This window comes from Polypterus senegalus, chromosome 4, assembly GCF_016835505.1.
Source record: "Polypterus senegalus isolate Bchr_013 chromosome 4, ASM1683550v1, whole genome shotgun sequence".
NCBI classification, from domain to species: Eukaryota; Metazoa; Chordata; class Cladistia; order Polypteriformes; family Polypteridae; genus Polypterus; species Polypterus senegalus.
The window spans coordinates 116,529,233-116,550,138 of record NC_053157.1 but is presented as its reverse complement, the minus strand read 5'-3'; the positions used below and the strand labels follow the sequence as shown (position 1 = coordinate 116,550,138).

Genomic DNA, 20,906 nt, shown 5'->3' with positions numbered 1-20,906 from the left:
GGAGCAACGTTATGCCATTAGACGGCAAGTGTGACGTTTGAAAAGTTAAAACAGGCCTATGGGGAACATTCTTTATCCCAAGCTCAAGTTTTTCGCTGGCACAAATCATTTTTGGAAGGCAGAAAACACGTTGAAGATGAACACCGTTCAGGGAGGACTTCAACTTCGAAAATCAATGAAAACATCGAACGTGTGAACACTCTTGTGAGATCAGACCGTCGTTTAACATTAAGAATGTTGAGTGAACAATTAAATTTGAACAGATTTACTGTTCATCAAATTTTGACTGAACATTTGCACATGCGAAAGGTCTGTGCCAAAATGGTGCCGAAAAACTGCCCTCTCCATAACAGAATTTTTGACCTCAAAAGGCATTCCTGTGGTTCCCCAGCCCCCTTATTCACCTGACCTCAGTCCGTGTGACTTTTTCCTTTTTCCTAAACTGAAAAATGTCCTCAAAGGACGTCATTTCGGGACTTTAGAAAACATCCAAAAGAGTGTAACGGACATGCTGAAGACCATACCGGTTGAAGACTTCCAGCTGCTACCAACAGTGGGAACAACATCTCCATTGGTGTGTAGCTGCCCAAGGAACTACTTTGAAGGGGATAACATTAATGTTTGAAAAAAATAAAAACTTTGGTAAATAAAAAATCAGTCTCATTACTTTTCTGCCACACCTCGTATTTCTTTTTTCGTTGGGTGAATATCAGCATCACAGAGGAATCTCCTTATTTTTAGAAAGAAATGAATAAGCTGGTATTCCAGGCAGTTTTCTTATATCATGATTTTGCTAGACCTTCACCCCCAGGTTCCACCTATACTTATTTTTTTTCTTTCAATTTTAGAGTTATGTTCCTTTGAGTTGTTGATTGGTTCCTCATTTTCCAATTAAGGGGGGCTCCTTTTCTTACTCATTCTGAGGTTCTACTGCTAGAAAATAAAAGACAGCACTGCAGGCTCATTTCTTTCCTAAGACATTTCCTTGTGTACCTTTTAAATATTAAAGCTTCTTTGAAGTTTTCCTTTTTGTATTTCTGCCATTGATTTCTTATTTTCTTTAGCAGTTGTAGAGCTTCAGGATTGGAGCTTAGGTTTTTAAATGTTGTTTGAGTTGTTAATGTTCTACTTGTATTTCCTGTTTGGCCTTTGCTTTTCTGTCATACAGTACTTATTATGATTCGTTAGTTTTTTGACCATAGCTTATTTAATTAGAATTTTTTACCCTTCCCTTGCTTTAGTCAGTCAGTCAATCAGTCATTGTCCAACAGGCTATATCCTAACACAGGGTCACAGGGGTGTTCTGGAGCCAATCCCAGCCAACACAAGGGTACAAGGCAGAAACAAATCCTAGGCAGGGCACCCACTGCAGGGCACACACATGCACCAAGCACACACTAGGGACAATTTAGGAACACCAATGCACCTAACCTTCTTGTCTTTGGACTATGGGAGGAAACCGGATAACCCGGAGGAAACCCACACAGAGAGGACCCAGGAAACGAACCCAGGCCTCCTTACTGCAAGGCAGCAGCGCTACCACTGCGTCACCTTGCTGGCCCCTTGCTTTAGTGTTTTCAGTTTTTCCTTTGTTTACCATTTATCAGTTTGTGCAGGTTTATTGCAATATCTTTTTTAGTTTTCATCTATTATTTTCCTTTGTTGTTTTTTATTAGCAAAAGTTCAATTTAATGTTATTTAAGGTCTAACTAATCAGAGCATGTACTGTAAAATTTCCAGGGTTTGCCTATTCTAGTGTGTGGTCCTGAGTAAAACCCTGACAACAAGCAAAAACCATTCACATACTGTATTTTGAATCTTCCATAGTGATTGAGTAAACTAAAATTATTATATTTCCAGATGTCACTGATTATTGTACAAAAAAGATGATCTTAGTAACAGTTTATTTTTAAAGAAAAATTACAATTATTCATCTTTTTACTGTTTTATATCTGTTAATCATTAGAGCAACAGCTCACTCTGGATGGAATGTCAGTCTGTGTACCATTGTGCTGCATAGACCTTTGTTTGCTTTAGGCTGTGAACTATTGAAATCTGCCTTTGCTGCCTATCTACCCATCCATAAGTGTCTTAAAGAGTATACACTATTTCCATATTCTTTTTGTATGCAGGCTTCTTCTTTGTAACCATCATTGTTGATTAAATGCAACATTCAACAGTAAAATATCAAGAAAAAAAACAAAATTAAGTATGTGGTAGGAACAGTGTAATTATTTTAATGCTGTTTTACATATGGACTTTCCATTTTAGTTGTTCCTAAGAATCACTGTTTCTTCCCCAATATAAGAACAATCTACTGTACAGTAAATAACAAATATTTCAGACGTCTGCCATTTTCTTAGTTGCAAAACTGTTTTTTTTTTTCTTTTTAGTTTCATTGCCATCATGTGGCAGTTTTTAGGCAAGTGAGTACACAGTATATTTCATATGAAATCAGAATGTTAAAAAGCAAAGTAAGGCCAGCATTGCTGCTGCTGGTAGGCCTTGTGTGATTGTCTGAAAGGCACTAAAACTAAGCATTTTATTTTCCAAATGTACATTCAGCTTCTCTACCATTCATTTCAACCTGGCAAGGACTCATTATAAGCTATAAGAATATGTTCTACCCTGAACTTCAGTATGCTACAAGGCTAAACCAATAGACGGTTAAGAAAACCAATGTTTAGTCACCTAAACATTTTTTTTAAACAATCTTGCAATCAATGAAATGCATTGTAGTAAACTTCCCTAATTTTAGTTAATGGGAACCATATTCTATGTAAGCAAAAAGCAAAATGCAGATAATGTGCCTCGTTCGGGACTCCATTAGCAACCGCTCATTCGACAAAGTGAAAGCAGCGGTACTCAAGGATTCTCTGAAGACACAGTACCATAGGAGTCCAGCTTTCGACTCAGGTCACTAAATAGCGTCCATGTCTCGCAACCATATAGCAAGACAGGAAGCAGCACGACTCTAAAGACTTGGACCTTCCTTTTGCATAGATATTGTGAGCTCCACACACCCCTTCCCAGCAACCTGATGACCCCCCATGCTCTTCCAATCTGTCTAGTGACTTAATAGGATGAGTCACTAAAGACATGAATGTCAGCCGAGGTAAGTAAACCTCTTGACAAGGTTGACACTGTCTTGGCACAGACTGCTTATGCCTCTGCGCACTTTAGGTGTATCAAATTACTTGCCACATCCATAAAGACGTGTTAACTGGATACTTTAAATTATCAGGGTGTGAATGAGCTGTGGACATGATGTAGCCTTTGATGGACTGCTACATGGTTCTGGATTGGCTCCAGTCTTGTGTATGATGCTGACAGGGTATGCCCTAGCTCCCTGCAACCAGTCTATGAATGTACTGTATAGGTGTTATATATATATTAAAAATAGTAAAATTATTTAAGTATTTGGCAGTAAAATGGACAAATCATTTCTCTATAATATTATTTTCATTTCTGATTGGTTGATCACATAAGTTTACTGATGTTTCAATTGAGTTCTAGGCAGAGGAGCTTGAAAAGTAGTGAAGTCAGGCTTATCTTGGCCCAGCATAAGACATCACTTCCCTCATGACAGTTTGAAGGCTACTGTCATCCTGTTGTTGTTTTTGTATCCTCACATCCATTTAGAGATATTTCCTGTGCTTTGTTGAGCATTGTGTTACCCATCAGAATATTTTACAAACAAACTTTACAAACTGGAAGGTTAAAAGATAAATGCAGAAGGTTTTAGATAATAAAATAAATGCATGAATTTTCTTTTTTTCTTTGGCTTTAGCTTACTAATTACTTCATGCGCTTTTCATAGCATTTTTTATGTTGTGTAAAAGTTATGTAGTCTTGTACAGTTTTGCTGCATTTAATAAAAATGTTTTTTAGTGTGCAGTAGATACAGTATTCCCACAGTTTCATTCATTCATATTGGTTATAATTATTAGTTAATAATTTGCTTATCAGGATGGACTTGAAACTGGATTTTGAAGACAAAATTGCAGATAAGCCACAATGCCATGATATTAGAACCAAAAACAAGGTGATGTTTTATTAATGTGGCTCTGTGAACGTAACACAAATACTGAAAGGTATCAATGATACACTTTATTTAAATTTTTCAGAGATATAAAAGTAAACTTACACCTAGTGTCCTTGCATATTTCAGAGACATATTGAAATTAGCAGTACAGTAGATAATGAGTTCATTGCCTTATGTGTGTGACTTTAGATTGCATAGCATGTCTTCATTGCTGTACTATTGTCATACCATATTAATAAACATGAAATATTGAGGAGTATTTTCTTTTTTGCCTTTGATCATTAGCCAAGGGATTGATCAATCACCAGAGTGCAACAACTGGAAAGATATTGCAAGAAACAGCACAAAAAATCCAATTGATGACATTGTGAACAGGATTGACATTATTGATGGAGTCACTAAGGTCAGCTATGCCCAGCTAATTAGATAACTATAAAAAAAAAAAATTACAGAGAGCTCATTAGAATATTTGTATATAGATCATTTGTGTAATATAATAATTAACTTTATATTATTATTTTATTAATTCTAATTCCGAGTAGAGATTATATCAATTATGATTTTCTTTGACTAACGCTTGCAGTATGTTTAAAGTTTCTTTTTTCTTTCACTGATGTGCAGACTGTGAGCATACTAAAGATTCGCACTGCAAATGCATCTGTTAAATACCGGTGTTTGGCAAAAAACAAAGTTGGACAAGATGAAAGAGAGATAATTTTTCATGTTACAAGTAAGACTTTACAAACTGTTATGTTTTAACTAATTTTCTGTTTATATATTTGTGAACCTAACCAGATTTGGTAAAATGTATGTCTTATTTATTGTCAAGTGTTATGCAGGTTATGTTTAAAGCTTGAATATAATGACAACTGGAATGGATTTAGACTTAGTTAAAAAAACAAAAGTTTCTCAAGGTTTTATTTGATTCATTGTACTTCATATAATTTCTAGATTTAGGGTAAAACAATTCAGTAAAAGACAAAAAAAACATTTAGAAGCCAATACTTAACAGTTGTCTTCCTAATCTTTAATCTGTTGAAAATGCAAATTATGATGCTTATATATATTTATTTGTTGAGTTTTTAGCAGAAAACCTGAGCATTTAAATTACTTGAGAAATAATGTTTTCATTATTATAGTCAATGCTAAGGACTTGTATAATAAAAACAAATGTGAAAAGAAAAAAAATCAAAACTTAAACTTTGCTACAAGATTAATATTACAAAATATCACTTATTATTTAAAGCAAGCTAAGCTAGTGTTGATATGAAAAAGGTCTAAACAGTGTGCTGAGGTTAAAATTACAGACAAAGGAAGCTAAAGGAAGTTCTTCATTTCCTGCTGAAAATGTTGCCTGATAAAATTGTTTTCTGAAGTCTCCAGTATGAAATAGGGGAATCCAAATGCATACAAATATGAGAGAATATTGATGAGGTTTATTATTATGTTACAATGCAAAAAATAAATTGCTTTGTGATACAGCCATTAATCATACTTTAAAAGAAATCAGCACTCCACAAGTCAGGCTCAGATAAAAACAGCTGAGACAGTTTTGACATTAACCAGAATGACAATAAAATGTAAAGAGGTCTAAAGAAACTGTAATTCACTTTAGAATCCTATGCAAGAAATGTTTATGGTACTTGGCCTAAGGTGGCCAGATACTACTAAGGGGCAGAAAGTGTGTCAAAAACCAAAAAAGTAAACTAAAAGCACAAAGCTGCAACAGAGGTCTAATGACTCAAAAACTGAAGAATTTAAAGGACTCAGGAAAATCTGATCACAAGTATATAAGAAATACTGATGTATGACTTGTGGAGTATGTGGTAAACGTTTTTAAGCACTCCAAGGATGTAAATGAAAGGGGATAAATGGGTATAGTCATAGGAATAGTATGAAAACAGTCATATCCAGAATGGCTGAGGGCAGGTCAAACTCGTGATCTTGTGCCCTAGTCTGTCTTCCATAATAATTTGGTGCAGCAAGTTTTTGTACTTCCTGTCTTTTTAAAATTTGGAATAGGTGATTAGAGTAACATGTAAAGCTATTGTAAGCAATGTTATTAAATAGCCTCATGTGTGTTATTTAAGTGATACCAGAAATGCTGAGACAGCTGAAAAATAAAGAGCATGTCCATCTGAATAGAACAATGTGTTGACAATTCATGAATACCATCACAAGACTATTAACATTATCATTACAAGTTTTTTTTATCATATACATTATTAAATTTAAACCGCAGTTAGACACAAAGATAGGCTTAAACTTCTTTATGACTGACACTATAAACAGTGTATGCAACTGTATTGCAGTTTTATGGTTAATAACTTGCCTCATACTAACAACATGTGTAATGTTAACATACAAATTAATAATCATGATGGATGGTGCACATAGATGGGCATCCCTTCTAGGATGGGGCAAGGAACAATGCCTGGCTGTGAGGCCAGTGTGATGCAAGGACAGTGTCAGGACTACATTCTCTCCCGATACACTAGATGGGAGCATTCCTGGGCTAGGATTCCCACACAGACACCTGCAGGGCATGCTGGTACCTTTAGTCCTATGGGGCAACCCTGTTTTGATTCCAAGGAGGTCACTAGAAGAATTGCCAGGATTAGTAATCTCTACTTCCTTGGGCTCAATACACCCAGGTTTAAAATGAAAGAACTCGACCTCATCCAGGCAATTTGGAGTCAGGTGGAAGAGGATAAAGCTCCCGAGAAGCAGTGGAAAAAGAAAGAAAAGAGAGAAGTAGAGAATTGTGGTTCTGTTTATGTCACTTTTGAGGCATGTTTGTAAGGTATTTGTGCAAATAAACCTTTTATTTAAACCAGGGCTTGTGTTAATGAGGTTGTGTCTAGGGTACTGCAAAGCCCCCTACCGATTACAATGGTAACTAAATAACTGTGTAAAGTTCTCAACCTAAATAATATTAACAGTACATTATTGATGTGAAGTTTCAAATTTCTGTGAATACAAGTTCTTAGAGAATTACATAATACAGTTTAAAAATATATGTGTCATAAAATCTACATAATACAGTTTAAAAATATATGTGTCATAAAATCAGTCACTCAGTAGGTGTGCTGCAAACGTCTTTGTGCCGGGTTTGGTTACAGCATCTTCTAAATATATAAGTAAAGAAGGATTAATGATGGAGGCATGTACTAAAGTAGAGGTTAACTTTACATATGTGTCCAGTACTTAAAATGGAAAGTAACAAAATGAAGACAGAAATATAAATAAGCTATTGTTCTCTATTTCTTTATTAGGAGGTCTGAAAATGAACTTACTACCCAGTGATGAGCCCATAGAGAAAGATAATGTAACTGTGCAATGCAAAGCTGACAGATTCACCTACAAGAATTTAAAGTGGTACCAAATGAAGAATAATCCCTTCTCCAACCGTCATAAGGAACTTCTTGTACTTCCATGCAAGCATCTCAACCTTCCTGAAGAGAACATTGAAGGAGTATCTAAATTTGAACAGGATGAAGAAAACATCATTCTTGAATTAAATTTTCAAATGATTTCCAGCAAAGCTGAGGGTGCCTATGTATGTCAGGCAGAGAATGTGAAGACAGGTGAAAAGCATTGTGTAGTGAAGCGCCTTTCTGTAAAAGGTACCTTTTATAATCAATTAAAAAATAATTCCTTGTGATATATTTCTAAATGAAAGTTTCATGAATTTAACAATAGTTTCCATAATGTTCCAGTTTTGATATGCATAAATAGCATACTGCACAGGATATTTTAAGCCTATAGTATCTTAGTGAATGTTACTAGCATGTTTAGCTTCTAGGGATTTACCCTTGTTCTTTAAATTTTCCCTTTCACCTGGCTATGCTTAATTGTCACACCTTTCAGTCATGCAGAATCTGTCAACCCATGACTTAAGTATATGATCAAAGATGTTAAATATTCTTAAAGGATAAAACAATCCAGATTTTCAGTGTTATACATATTAAAAAACAAATATTGTGTAATCATATACAGTATAATACTGTATGAATATATTTGTATCAGATTTAGTACTAGCTAAGAAGTAAAAAATACCTTTTTACAAGTTGCAGTAGTCCATCCAACAACACCTTTTCCAGACTTGCTAATTCAGTTCAGTGTTACGAGGGCTATAACAGCGGTATTTAACTCCAGTCCTCAGGCACCCCTATAGCTGCTGTATTTATTCCAACCAATTTTGCAATATGTGCATCATTCTTACTTTTGATTGATCTTGCTTTTTAATTAACTGGCCTTCAGAGGTTTATCATAAATTCATAAATATTTGTATCTTTGCCATAACTTTAAATGTGTACATTTCTTTTGCTGTTTTTTTTTTTTAATTTACCCTTTTCCATAAAGGCTGTTCCCTTAATTTTACCCATATGCTTTTAATTACCAAAGAGCAACGCAGATACAGGTTCAAACAACATTGAATGCTAAAGGGAAGCAATTATTTCACTGTCTTTTAACTTGCCTGGTCTTTAACCTCTTATGCACTGAGGGTTTTTGGCATTATCATACCTAAATTACATACTCAAAAATAAACGGCTTTTATTCTGGAAGGAGCGGCAAATGATTGAAGAGCAGTGAGTAGAACACTCAAAGTTTTTAAAAGAAAGTATTTATATAGTTAAGAACTTTTGTTTATACCAATATATAAAACATAAAACAAAATACACTTTAGGGATTTCTTTTACAAAAATTGAATTTCAGATACATAACCAAAACAAATTATAACGCACAACCCTGGAACCAATTTTCTTTTGTGTCCCAATCTCGCGGCTATCATTGTACCAAGTTTAAATGTCATATATACTGGCATTGCAATGTTATACTTCTTGGCACAAAGTGTACCTGCTTTTGGAAACATTGTGTCCCTTTTTGGAGACAGTCTGTTGCACCTAAACAATTTAAAAAATGTGTATTGCCAGTAGCTGTTTTCGCAAGGTTGTCGGTGCCTCTTGTGGCGGCAATCCACGAACCCGGTGGTGGACAACACCTAAGGCTCAAGAGGTCGTCAAGCTGAAGAAAGAGTCCTATCGGGTCTGGTTGACCGGTGGGACTACAGAGACAGCTGAGGGGTACCGGCGGGCCAAGCGTGTGGCGACATCAGCTGTTGCAGAGGCAAAAACTCGGAAATGGGAGGAGTTTGGGGAAGCCATGAAAAACGACTTTCGGTTGGCCGCAAAAAGGTTCTGGCAAACCGTCAGGTGCCTCAGGAGGGGAAAGCAGTGCTCCACCCACACTGTGTACAGTGGAGATGGGACCCTGCTGACTTCAACTGCAGACATTATTGACTGGTGGAAGGAATACTTCGAGAATCTTCTCAATCCCACCAGCATGTCTTCCTTAGAGGAAGCAGAGCTGGAGGACTCTGGGGGGGCCCATCCATAACAGGGGCCGAGGTAGTTTAAAATGTTCTGAGGTGGCGGAGCCACTGGGGTGGACGAGGTTCACCCTGGGTTCCTCAACGCTCTGGATGTTGTGGGGCTGTCCTGGTTGACACGTCACTGCAACTTCGCATGAACATCGGGGGCGGTGCCTCTAGATAGGCAAACCTGGGGGTTGGTCCCCCTTTTTAAGAAGGGTGACCAGAGGATGTGCTCCAACTATAGGGGTATCACACTCCTCAGCCTCCCCTGTAAGGTCTATTCAGGGGTGCTGGAGAAGAGAGTTCGGTCAATGGCCAAATCTTGGATTCAAGAGGAACAATGCAGATTCTGTCCCGACTGTGGAACACTGGACTAGCTCTACACCCTGGCCAGGATCCTGGAGTGGGCATGGGAATTTGCCCAACCAGTCCACATTTGTTTTTGTGGATTTGGAGAAGGCATTCAACCGTGTCCCTCAAAGCATCTTGTGGGGTGTGCTCCAAGAGTATGGGGTTCAAGGCTCGTTGTTACGAGCCATTCAGTCCCTGTACAGGAGGAACAGGAGCTTGGTCCGCATTCAGTCAGACTTGTTTCCTGTTGCGGTTGAACTCCGCCAGGGCTGCCCTTTGTCACCGATTCTGTTCATAAGTTATATGGACAGAATTTCTAGGTACAGCCAAGGAGCAGAGAGGGTCTGGTTCTGTGACCTCAGAATCTTGTTTCTGCTATTTGCGGATGATGTGGTTCTGTTGGCTTCATCGGACAGTGACCTCCAGCTCTCACTGGAGCAGTTCGCAGCCGAGTGTGAAACGGCGGGGATGAGAGTCAGCACCTCTAAATCCGAGGCCATGGTTCTCAACCAGAAAAGGGTTGAATGCTCTCTCTGGGTTGGGAACACATTACTGCCTCAAGTGGAGGAGTTCAAGTATCTCGGGGTCTTGTTCACGAGTGAAGGAAGAATGGAGCTTGAGGTTGACAGATGGATCGGTGCGGCATCCACAGTAATGCAGGCTCTGCAACGGTCCGTCAGGTTGAAGAGAGAGCTGAGCCAAAAGGCAAGGCTGTCGATTTACCAGTCAATCTACGTTCCTACCCTCACCTATGGCCACGAGCGTTGGGTAGTGACCGAAAGAGCAAGATCGCTGATACAAGCGGCCGAAAGGAGTTTTCTCCGCAGGGTGGCTGGACTTTCCCTTAGAGATAGGGTGAGGAGTTCAGTTATCCAGGAGAGACTCGGATTAGAGTCACTGCTCCTCCGCATTGAGAGGAGTCAGTTGAGGTGATTTGGGCATCTGGTTAGGATGCCCCCTGGAGGCCTCCCTGGGGGGGGTGTTCCGGGCATGCCCCACTGGGAGAAGGCCACAGGGCAGATCCAGGACACGCTGGAGGGATTATATCTCCCGACTGGCCTTGGAACACCTCAGAGCTGGAGGAGGTGGCCGGGGAGTGGGAGGTCTGGGCTTCCCTTCTTAGGCTGCTGCCCCTGCAACCTGACCTCGGATAAGCGACAGATCATGGATGGATTGATATGTATGTATATATGTATGTATTTTCATCCAAACCCTTACGTTCAAAATTAATTTTCATGGCAGTCTTTAAAACTAGACACAGTGAAATTTTGTAGAATAGATTGGGGTTTTTGTGTGGTAATTCACACATCTTCTCCTGCCTACTGTTGCAGTTGCCCTACAGAAACTTAGTGTGTTTTTTTTTTTGTTCCTTTTCTCTTGCATTTTAAGTCTGGAATATATTAAGCACAGTACCTACATACATTTTCATATCAGCTTCTCTTATGGGAGTGAGGACAGTGCCTTTGCTGGCAGCCCTGGACTTCACACACGCTTGCTTCAATCTCCATCTCAAAATGAACATGATTAGGAGGTGGAGAATTATACCATGAACAAGACTCTAGTTGAAACTTCTTATTCCTCATATGTTTGTGACAAAGCAACATGTGTGGCATAATACAGTGCCATTTGGTCCAAGGAAGATGCAGGTGGGGTTCCCTATTTGAAACTGCAAGCAGCATATTCAGTGATATTAGATTAAAGTGCCCTTCACGTAAAACATCAAGCGGGTATGTAAGAAAGATGGACCTGAAAGAATAACATTACTCAGAAAACTAACAGGGAGAAGGTACAGCAGATAGCATCCAGATATTGTAACCAAATCCATGATGCTTGAGTTGTAAAACTGCACGCTGAAAAGTTATACTAAGCAGTACTTACAAATAAATCAGGACATCAAGTTCTTTGCAATAAAGTTCTATCTATCTATCTATCTATCTATCTATCTATCTATCTATCTATCTATCTATCTATCTATCATTCTCAATAGAGTCAAAATTGTGACCTGGTCTTCATATTCAATATTACTAGCATTCTGTAACGTTCTCAAATGTATGTTCTCATTTTTTTGAACAAGACATTACATAGTACACAGTTTAACACTTATTTCACATCAACCAAACAGTCCACATGCACTCCTTAGAAGCGTATATACAAAGAAGCATAATGATGAGCTGTCACATATGCAATATGTTTTCTGTTTTATATGCACAGCTGTAGCATATAGTACAAATGACCAATCATAGATACCTATATGATTTAAATTCACTGTTTGTGGTGTGACACAGGTGGGATCTTTGATAAAAGAAGATTCACTCAGCTGTGACATGCTGCCCCCCCTCAGCATATATACTGTATCTCCAAATCACATATTGTACTAATGAAAATGAGTAGACAACATGAAAACTTATGACTTATTTGTAAGAAGACACCATTGGGTATGTAAAAATGCCATTACCACTTTGGTTGAGTTGTGGGTTTATTGCAACATACACAAAAAACTTGAAATATGGTAGCATCCTGCTGACAGGACACATGGTGCATAAGTGGTTACCAAAATGTTTTCAGTGTTATCAGCATTTGGATAGAATGAAGAGAGGAAAGCCTAAAGGAAACAGCCAGTTATAAAGGTATAAAATGCCAAAAGTTTCAAGCTGTTGCAAAAATGCAAATATTTAATAATTTCTTAAAATAAGAGGATAAAGAAAGACAGTTCACTAAATAATGAGATAAATTAAAATTAATAATGAAGCACTCAATTTGAAATTGGTTGGAATAAAAACACATAGGCACAAGGGTCCCTGAGGACTGTAGTTAATAAAAACATTGGGCTAGAGTCTATCCTAGTAGCATCAGTCACAAAACAGGAATTTAACCCAGGCACGGAGTGTGTGTGACAATTCAGTTAAAGTTATTTCGGTTTGAAAGATGTTTTCTAAAGTTTTGGCTTTTTGAATTTTTGAATTTGCGGTGTTCAGATCTTCATCATAAATAATATGTCTGATTTGTTTCTGCAGCTTTACAGGCTCCTCTTGTTTCAATAAACCCAACCAGTCAGCATGTAAATATTAGTGAAACTATTGAACTTACCTGCACTGTTAGTGGAACTCCTACTCCTGTTGTGACATGGATAAAAGACAATGCCACTTTAATGGAGGATTCTGGTAAAACTTAGACCCTGTTTCTGCTATTTTCACTTTTATGTACTGTTTTTTTTTTTAATATATGACAAGTTCTTTTGTGCTGTCTATCCTACTAGGCATTGTTTTTACACAGAAAAGCAGAGCTTTGACTATCCAGCGAGTTAAAAAAGAAGATATGGGTGTGTATCACTGCATGGCCTGCAATGATTTGGGATGTCAAATGGCACGTGCTGTTGTCTCTATTGAAGGTGAGACTGTTTGTTGTATGTTAAATATTTTTGTATTATATATTAATTTCCCTAATTCATTGTGCAAATATATTGTGGTTGGAACAGGTGCAGAAGAGAAGAAAAATGTAGAGCTTATTATCCTGATAGGCACAGGGGTGATTGCCCTCTTCTTCTGGCTTCTTCTAATAATCATCATGAGAACCATTAAAAGGGTAAAATATGCATGTTTTTCATAGATAAATTGAAACTAACTGAGATTTCTCTGTATTGTTCTTGCTATTGTGTTTGAAATCATAGCAGCATTTTCCTTTTCATGCTGTAGACCTTTTTGTGAGGCCTTGTAAAGCTCCCACAATTCAGCATTAATTGGATTACATCTAAAAAAAATAAACTTCTGCTTCTTCTTCTATTAAGTATGTTTCAGAATAATTGGCTGAAAATGTGCTTTTGCTCAGTGCAAGTGGATTAGACAGGAGAAACATCATCTGCAGTTTTTGTAACTAGACTCTTGATTCTCAATCAGTCCCATAGAGAAGAATTCAAGACAGGCTACCTATCAATCATTGTTGATCCTGATGAAGTTCCAATGGAAGAATTTCTGACTTATGATCCTACCAAGTGGGAGTTTCCCCGAGATAGGCTAAAGCTAGGTGAGTTGATTTGTATGGGAATTTGCCTATTAACATATTATTACTGTGTTTGTCTACTAAATTAAAATCATAAAGTTAATATGTCCTATTATTCCAGATCCTGTCAATAATATTTGATAGTACCTGCATTATTTTGTACTTCTAAAATCATGAACATGTTTCAAAGTTAGTTTAGATTTTATCAAAGTAAATTCTTGTATTCTTCATTGTGGTTCTTTTTAAAAATTGGGAGCTAACCATTACTTTCTAACCCTAAACATTTAACTTTTATTACTCAAAGTTATACGGTCATCAATGTCTATAGTAATGAATGACAAATTAACCCATATTGTGAATTAGTCATTTTTTTCGTAGCAGATATCATCTTGTCATAATACAATAAAACATTAATAATGGCACCAGACAGTGAAGACATGTTGTATGTTGATTTGCGCATGCAAGTAAGAAATTTGCTATGATAATAGTAGCCCTATAAACATAGATAGATTGCTGAGTTAAGCGATCCTGTACGTGTATTCTAATTTGAAGATATTATTAAAGATTGTTAATTTGAGAATAGCCACAATATTCTAACATTAGGGAAATCTACAGGTTAGTCTAATTCAAACAATTTCAGTCCCTGTGTAATTCTGTTTAGAACCTATTTTATGTTTTTAGTTATGCTGCTAAATTAGCATGTTCTCTCAGGAAGAAAATGTGACTGCCTACTTATCACATAATCCATGGGTTTTCTTAATATTTAATAAAAGGCTGTGTTAGGAACAAATTAAAAATTGTAATGAACATTTGAACAAAATGAAACAAATTTGTCAGACCAATTTAGTCAATTAATATTTGCACAAATTTGTAATCTTTCTGCAAACACTTGTTACTATGCTAACGTACTGATATAGATAAATAACACCAAAAAAAAAGGAATGTTCAGAATCAATGCTTTCACCATTTAATGACTACACATGCAATTAGAAACTAAATCTGTTATCTAAGGAAGCTGACCAATTAGCATAAATATCTTCTACTGAAATTTCACACAGACAAAATGGAATGTAAATAAAATATTATAAAAGTGAGTCATTTTTTTAACTCCAGATAACAGTTTGAATTTTGGAGTCAGGAAACCAGCCAAACTGTTAGGAGATGGCTGACGCAATATAAAATATCAACAAGATTATTATTTGTTATTTCAGGATTTCATTTTACAATAGTATTTGATTGAGTAGAATGTATTATTTATAGAAATGGTGCAACAAGAATTAAAAAAGTTATAGTTTGCCAAAAACAACTTTTATCTTTAAACTCTCAACCTAATAATTGTTACAACAAAGAAAATATTGACATTCCTTAAAGCAGTTGAAACAATAGAAAAGCTGGAACATAATCATGCAACACTTATCCAGTTATTGTGACCACAGGGTTTATGAGAAATCAGGAATAAATTTAGCGATTTTTAGATTTACATCAATTTGTAATCAGAACTTGACTGAAGCCAACAGATTACAGCTAGTTATCATTACTTATGATCTTTACAGGGAAACCACTTGGCCGTGGTGCATTTGGTCAGGTGGTGGAAGCAGCAGCCTTTGGAATCCAAAAAGCCTCTACGTGTACAACAGTTGCAGTAAAAATGCTGAAAGGTACTATCACTTTATGTTTAGTCGATAATCTCCAATGTATTCTACAGTATAGTATATCATTTGAAGTCCTTAACCGTATGTGTGTGTGAGTATCTCCAAAACATTTTTCTTAAAGAAATTCTTGTAAGGGTAGAATGGACAATTTTACAAACGTGAAAATGATTTTGACTTGGATTAAGGAAGTGAGAAAATAGATTGATCTTTCAAAAGAAGAATTGAAAGTAGCATAGACTAACACAGGGATTGTTCTTATTGATGTTGTTTTGTGAAAACATTTTATAGTGTGTGACCTTCTTTTTTACCTATTCTTCAATTTCAAAGAAAAAGATACAATAAATAAATAATCCAGACACAGGAAAGATTAAAGTATATTTTTTGGTCAGTTGCAAAAAGAGATGGGTTTTTGTTAATTAAAATGTGATTTAATTACTAATGTGCTAAAACGCATTCTTGAAAAATTTTTTTTTTTTTTAATTAGAGGGTGCCACCTCCAGCGAGTACAGAGCATTAATGTCTGAGCTGAAGATATTGATCCACATTGGCCATCACCTTAATATTGTGAATCTGCTTGGAGCATGCACTAAACCTGGAGGTGAGTGGCACAAGAGTTTTTTTTTCCCAGTAATATTAAAACACTTATAAAGAAGAACAAGCATCTTATATGTATTACTTAAATTAAAAAAAAAATAAAGAAACAAATTTAATTGCAGGTCCTTTGATGGTAATTGTGGAATATTGCAGGCATGGAAACCTGTCAAATTACCTTAAAAGCAAGAGAGGAGATTACACACCTTATAAGGTAAGTTATTTAAAGGAAAATGTGCAATCTTATTGTAATAAATTGGGAAAATAAGCTCTTTCTCCACACTATCATGGGGACAAAGGCTCTTCAATTCTGAAATTGGCTAGCAAGCTTGACACTAGTAAACAGTAGCTGTCTTGTGAAGTACAAGATGAACAATGGATAAAAATAAACAGTGGTTAAATAAAAACAACAACAGGAACAACTAAACTCAAACATCCGGTTGTTTGAGATTCATCACAGATGTTGATGTGCAGTTTCTTCCATACTTTTACATGCGCCATGTAAATTATTTACCTTGGGAACAAAATTAGCCAAAACAATTGTAGTTTGTAATATAGATGCACCTATAACAGCTGAAAAGGAAGCCAGTGAGTAATGTGTGCACATAGTTGTTTGTTTTGTATCAGTAAATAGTTGTACATACTATTATAGGCTTGAAGTAGGTTCCCATTATTTTAATAGATAGGTACTTGGCTATAGAAATAGTGTATAAGTTCAGGAATGATCACACTCTAAATGATTACATGTCTGACACACATATACGCATTGAATGTCCAGAGCAAGACCTGTTTGAACATTAGCAATTATTGCATGACCCCAAAACAGTAGTCCCTTAGGACTTTGTTAAAGTCATATCCTGACATGTTACGAATGTAAGACACTGAAATATGAACTGAAAAAGCTAAAAAAAATGAAGTTTTACAGTATTTTTCCATGACAATACAAAAACATAGAATAATGAATATGTGTTTATGACAGAGTTATTTTCCAACGTATTGCGGAAGTTGTTTGACTTCCTGTGTAACCTTCCTGTGTGTCCAATCCTAGTTTATGTGGGTGTTTCCTTTGGAAACGCTGAGTACGTGTTTGTATGTTTGTGTGTGTGTCTTTGAAGTTATGAAGTTCCAATCAAAAAGATTTCTACCCTTCTCGCACAGCTAGCTGATGCCTCTCATGCTCATAGATAGAGATTAAGCATAGATGGATAAGTAATTGATTGTGATTAGAGTTTACCATGAGTATCCTCAAGGTGAAATATAAAATAATGAAACATTTTTCTTAAACAGAACTATAAAAAGGAAATGGACTAATAAGTAAATAACATTGTTTAATTTATCTTTTCTTTCTTCTTTAGAACAAAAGATCCAGTGTAAGAACTATAGAAGAATGTGACAAGGACCTCGACACAACAAGAAACCTAGAAAGTATCACTAGCAGTCAGAGTTCTGGTAGCTCTGGTTTTGATGAAAACAGATTGTCTTGTAATATGGACGATGAAGAAGGTGTGTACAGATTCTTGTGACTGAGAATAAGTTTTATATTAAACTGATACCATCTAAATTATGCTAATATTCTGCAATATGAAGCATAATAGGAAGGAATGCTTTCAAGCAAATACTGTTATAACAAAGTTTAACATATGAACTTGTTATGGTTCAACAATGGTACTGTACCAGTTGATAACAACAACACTAGCTGCCAAGGCTACAGAATACCTGTTTTATTTCAGTTCTTTAAGTTGTTAGTGTGTCATTCCTGCGATAGGTCTGTAAGTGAAAAGCTCAGTGTTTGAAATTCCTTAGTGAATGAGGTGTACAAAATAAATCAGATCATGGAAACATTATTTATTATAATACATAGTGCATTTTGAATGTAAAACATATTTGTGTATAAATAAAGGGATAGGTGAGGGCTTCAGGAGCTGAAATTAAGTCAGCTTATTTTTTTATTACAGTATTTTACTTTCTTGTATACAGTACAAAGCATAGGGAAAGTATTGTAACTGTCCAAAGATTTGATGTTGAGATTTTGATGAATCTCGACCTTTTAGACCTCCCTGAGTCCGAAAATACCATTTTTGGAATTATGTCTTTGTGTCTGTCTGTTTGTGTGTGTGTATGTAAACATGATAACTTGAGTACGCTTTCACTTAGGTCAGCCAAATTTTGCATGCAAGTATTAGGTACAAAACGTACATTTCTATCAACTTTTGGACTATTTCCATTAACTAGAAGTGGTACTTTGCCTTTTACTCATGCAGCTGCAGAGTCTGATTTATTCAACCTTACTTTTATAAAAATTGTTCAATATATTATTAATTGAATTTGTTGTTGATGGTTCTTTAATGTACATAAAATAAAAATATAATCATTGTCTTGTGGTTTACTCCTCAAATATCCCTCCCCATATCTGAGTATACAAGAAAGTCTAGGGGAGACCACTCCTGATTTTCTCAAAATGTGTTCTTTCAGGACTTTTCATTAAGTTTTAAAATGCTTTCTTGAGACTCTTGTCCATCTCAGATGTTCCTTTAAAAAGATATATTTGTTTAATAAATATCATTTATTTTATTTTTTTATTATATGTTTTCCACAAGCATCTTGGTGCATGCATGCACCTTTAATCTTTTCTTCATGCCAGACTCTTGACTATGAGATTGTCCTGTACTAACTTTCCACTTCTCAACTAATTAAATATACTTACTGCCTTCATTCAACACAAGGAAATCCAAGGAAACATCTGTTGTAACATAAAAGAAATGTACTCCTTTTAGGTACCAAGTTATCTGTGTCTTTGTGACATCTAAATAAAAAACAATCACATTGTACATTCTCTCTCCATTTTTTTCTAGAACTGGAAAATCATCAGAAGACTGTCTTGACAATGGAAGACCTGATCTCTTACAGTTTTCAGGTTGCCAAGGGAATGGAATTTCTTGCCTCACGCAAGGTAATGTGAAAAGTGAATGAACAGTTGCCATTTATATTAATATGTAATCTTGATAAAGAATTGCATTTTAAAATGTGTCTTGACAACAGGAGCTTAAATATATTTCTCTATCAAATGATTACATTCGGTATAATAAAATAAATTCATTTCTTTCAGTAAAAATCTAGGAATTTTATAAGGGAATTTATCATTGCTTTTCACCTGCGTATATTTTAAAATATGCAAAGATTTCAAATGGCTAAAATATCTGACATTTTGTATTTGCCTGTCTAGATGTTTAGAAGGAACACCAATCAATGCCCAATGCATTTCAATTTAATTTCATATTTTAATTTTTACATTCATTCACATATTTTTTCCTCCAAGAAAACACTGCATTCTACATATCATCTGTGTCATACATTGATTTGTAATAAGGATTTATTTTACTCTGTTGTGTCTTATTTCTTACCTGCTAGTTTATTTTGACAAGTTCTTTATTTTTATGTAAATTATAACAATAGTTAAATATGTCCTGTCATGTAACGTTTCAGAAAATCTTTCTTCGTGCAAAACATTTTACAAATTATTAGATGAGAATTAAGGGGAATATTCAGTAAAACTCACTTAAGAAACTTAAAGCATTCAGCGTGTGTCTTGTGTTTTTTTTGTCAGTTGAAAACAAATTGTAATTAGATAAGTGAATGGAAATATGTTGTACAGTAGGCTTATCACAGTGAGCATGTTATATGATATGGTATACAGCAGCAGATAAGAAAGGTTGAAAAATAATTTCACTGTTTTAATGATTTTGTAGTACGTTTGTTTACTATTAGTTACTGTGAAAGGTTTAGATAATATATCAAAGGTTCAATAATTATACCACTGATAAGTTAAAAACTTTTTTTTTCTTTTGTAGTGTATCCACAGGGATTTAGCAGCACGTAATATACTCTTGTCAGAAAATAATGTTGTTAAGATTTGTGACTTTGGCCTCGCCCGTGATGTTTACAGAGACCCTGACTATGTTCGTAAAGGCGATGTAAGTAGAAATCTAAGTACAGATAAACCTTACTGCATTCGGAATGTAGCTGATGCTATTTTGAAATGATTTTTACTGATGTGTACAACATAAAACACTGTTCTGCAAAATAAAATGTGTTCCTGTCAAAAATTAAAGGTGTTAATGTGAGCATTAATAACACTTATTCCTATAAATTAAACAAATGTAAGTTCTTTCTTAAAATAGCAACAGATTGTTTTGAAACTGAATCTGTTATCTCACAGAAAGTGTTGTAGAGAATTTTCAGTTTCAGAAATGGATTTAGTAAACTTTAATCTATAAAGTACATTGATATTTTTTGTGCAGGAGGGTTTTGATGAGGAACAGTGTAATCAGTATGACTTGGTGTTTTATTCAAAGTAGTCACTTTAATTTTATAAGAAAAAATATTTTCTAATGAGATGTATTCAATCAGAAGATTCACAATAATAATTGATATAACAATTAACAGACCATATTTTTTATTTTTTGATAAATGTATTGGAAAAATATTAGTTTGGTCATTAAGAATTTGCATTAATCTTTAGGCTCGTCTTCCACTGAAATGGATGGCACCAGAAACAATTTTTGACAGAGTTTATACAACACAAAGTGATGTTTGGTCATTTGGTGTTTTACTTTGGGAAATATTTTCATTAGGTAAATAATTTACTTTTCTTCAAATGAAAGTCCAGATTTCAGTTAGTATTTTTTCTAATGTGTGCAACAATACTTTTTCAATAGGTGCATCACCGTATCCAGGGGTTGCAATTGATGAGGAATTCTGCAGGAGACTAAGACAAGGCACAAGAATGCGAGCTCCTGATTATGCCAGCCCAGAAATGTAAGCATAAAAGAACAAAGCCGTGAACTATTTCTTGCTGTATTCCATAACATCTAAAAAGTTTGTTTTAGATTAGTCA

General features: G+C 35.5%; 1 protein-coding gene across 1 annotated transcript in view; it reads left to right on the top strand.

Annotated features, from left to right (window-relative positions):
• kdr (kinase insert domain receptor (a type III receptor tyrosine kinase)) overlaps nucleotides 1-20,906 on the top strand; it is a 70,153-nt gene that overhangs the window by 36,125 nt on the left and 13,122 nt on the right. Inside the window, exons 11-25 of the mRNA XM_039751211.1 lie at nucleotides 4,331-4,448; nucleotides 4,667-4,775; nucleotides 7,321-7,671; nucleotides 12,788-12,934; nucleotides 13,030-13,161; nucleotides 13,249-13,355; nucleotides 13,667-13,793; nucleotides 15,323-15,427; nucleotides 15,906-16,019; nucleotides 16,138-16,226; nucleotides 17,368-17,515; nucleotides 18,865-18,962; nucleotides 19,861-19,983; nucleotides 20,532-20,643; nucleotides 20,728-20,827. Coding sequence (XP_039607145.1) covers nucleotides 4,331-4,448; nucleotides 4,667-4,775; nucleotides 7,321-7,671; nucleotides 12,788-12,934; nucleotides 13,030-13,161; nucleotides 13,249-13,355; nucleotides 13,667-13,793; nucleotides 15,323-15,427; nucleotides 15,906-16,019; nucleotides 16,138-16,226; nucleotides 17,368-17,515; nucleotides 18,865-18,962; nucleotides 19,861-19,983; nucleotides 20,532-20,643; nucleotides 20,728-20,827 — 1,980 coding nt within the window. The remainder of the gene's footprint in view (nucleotides 1-4,330; nucleotides 4,449-4,666; nucleotides 4,776-7,320; nucleotides 7,672-12,787; nucleotides 12,935-13,029; nucleotides 13,162-13,248; nucleotides 13,356-13,666; nucleotides 13,794-15,322; nucleotides 15,428-15,905; nucleotides 16,020-16,137; nucleotides 16,227-17,367; nucleotides 17,516-18,864; nucleotides 18,963-19,860; nucleotides 19,984-20,531; nucleotides 20,644-20,727; nucleotides 20,828-20,906) is intronic.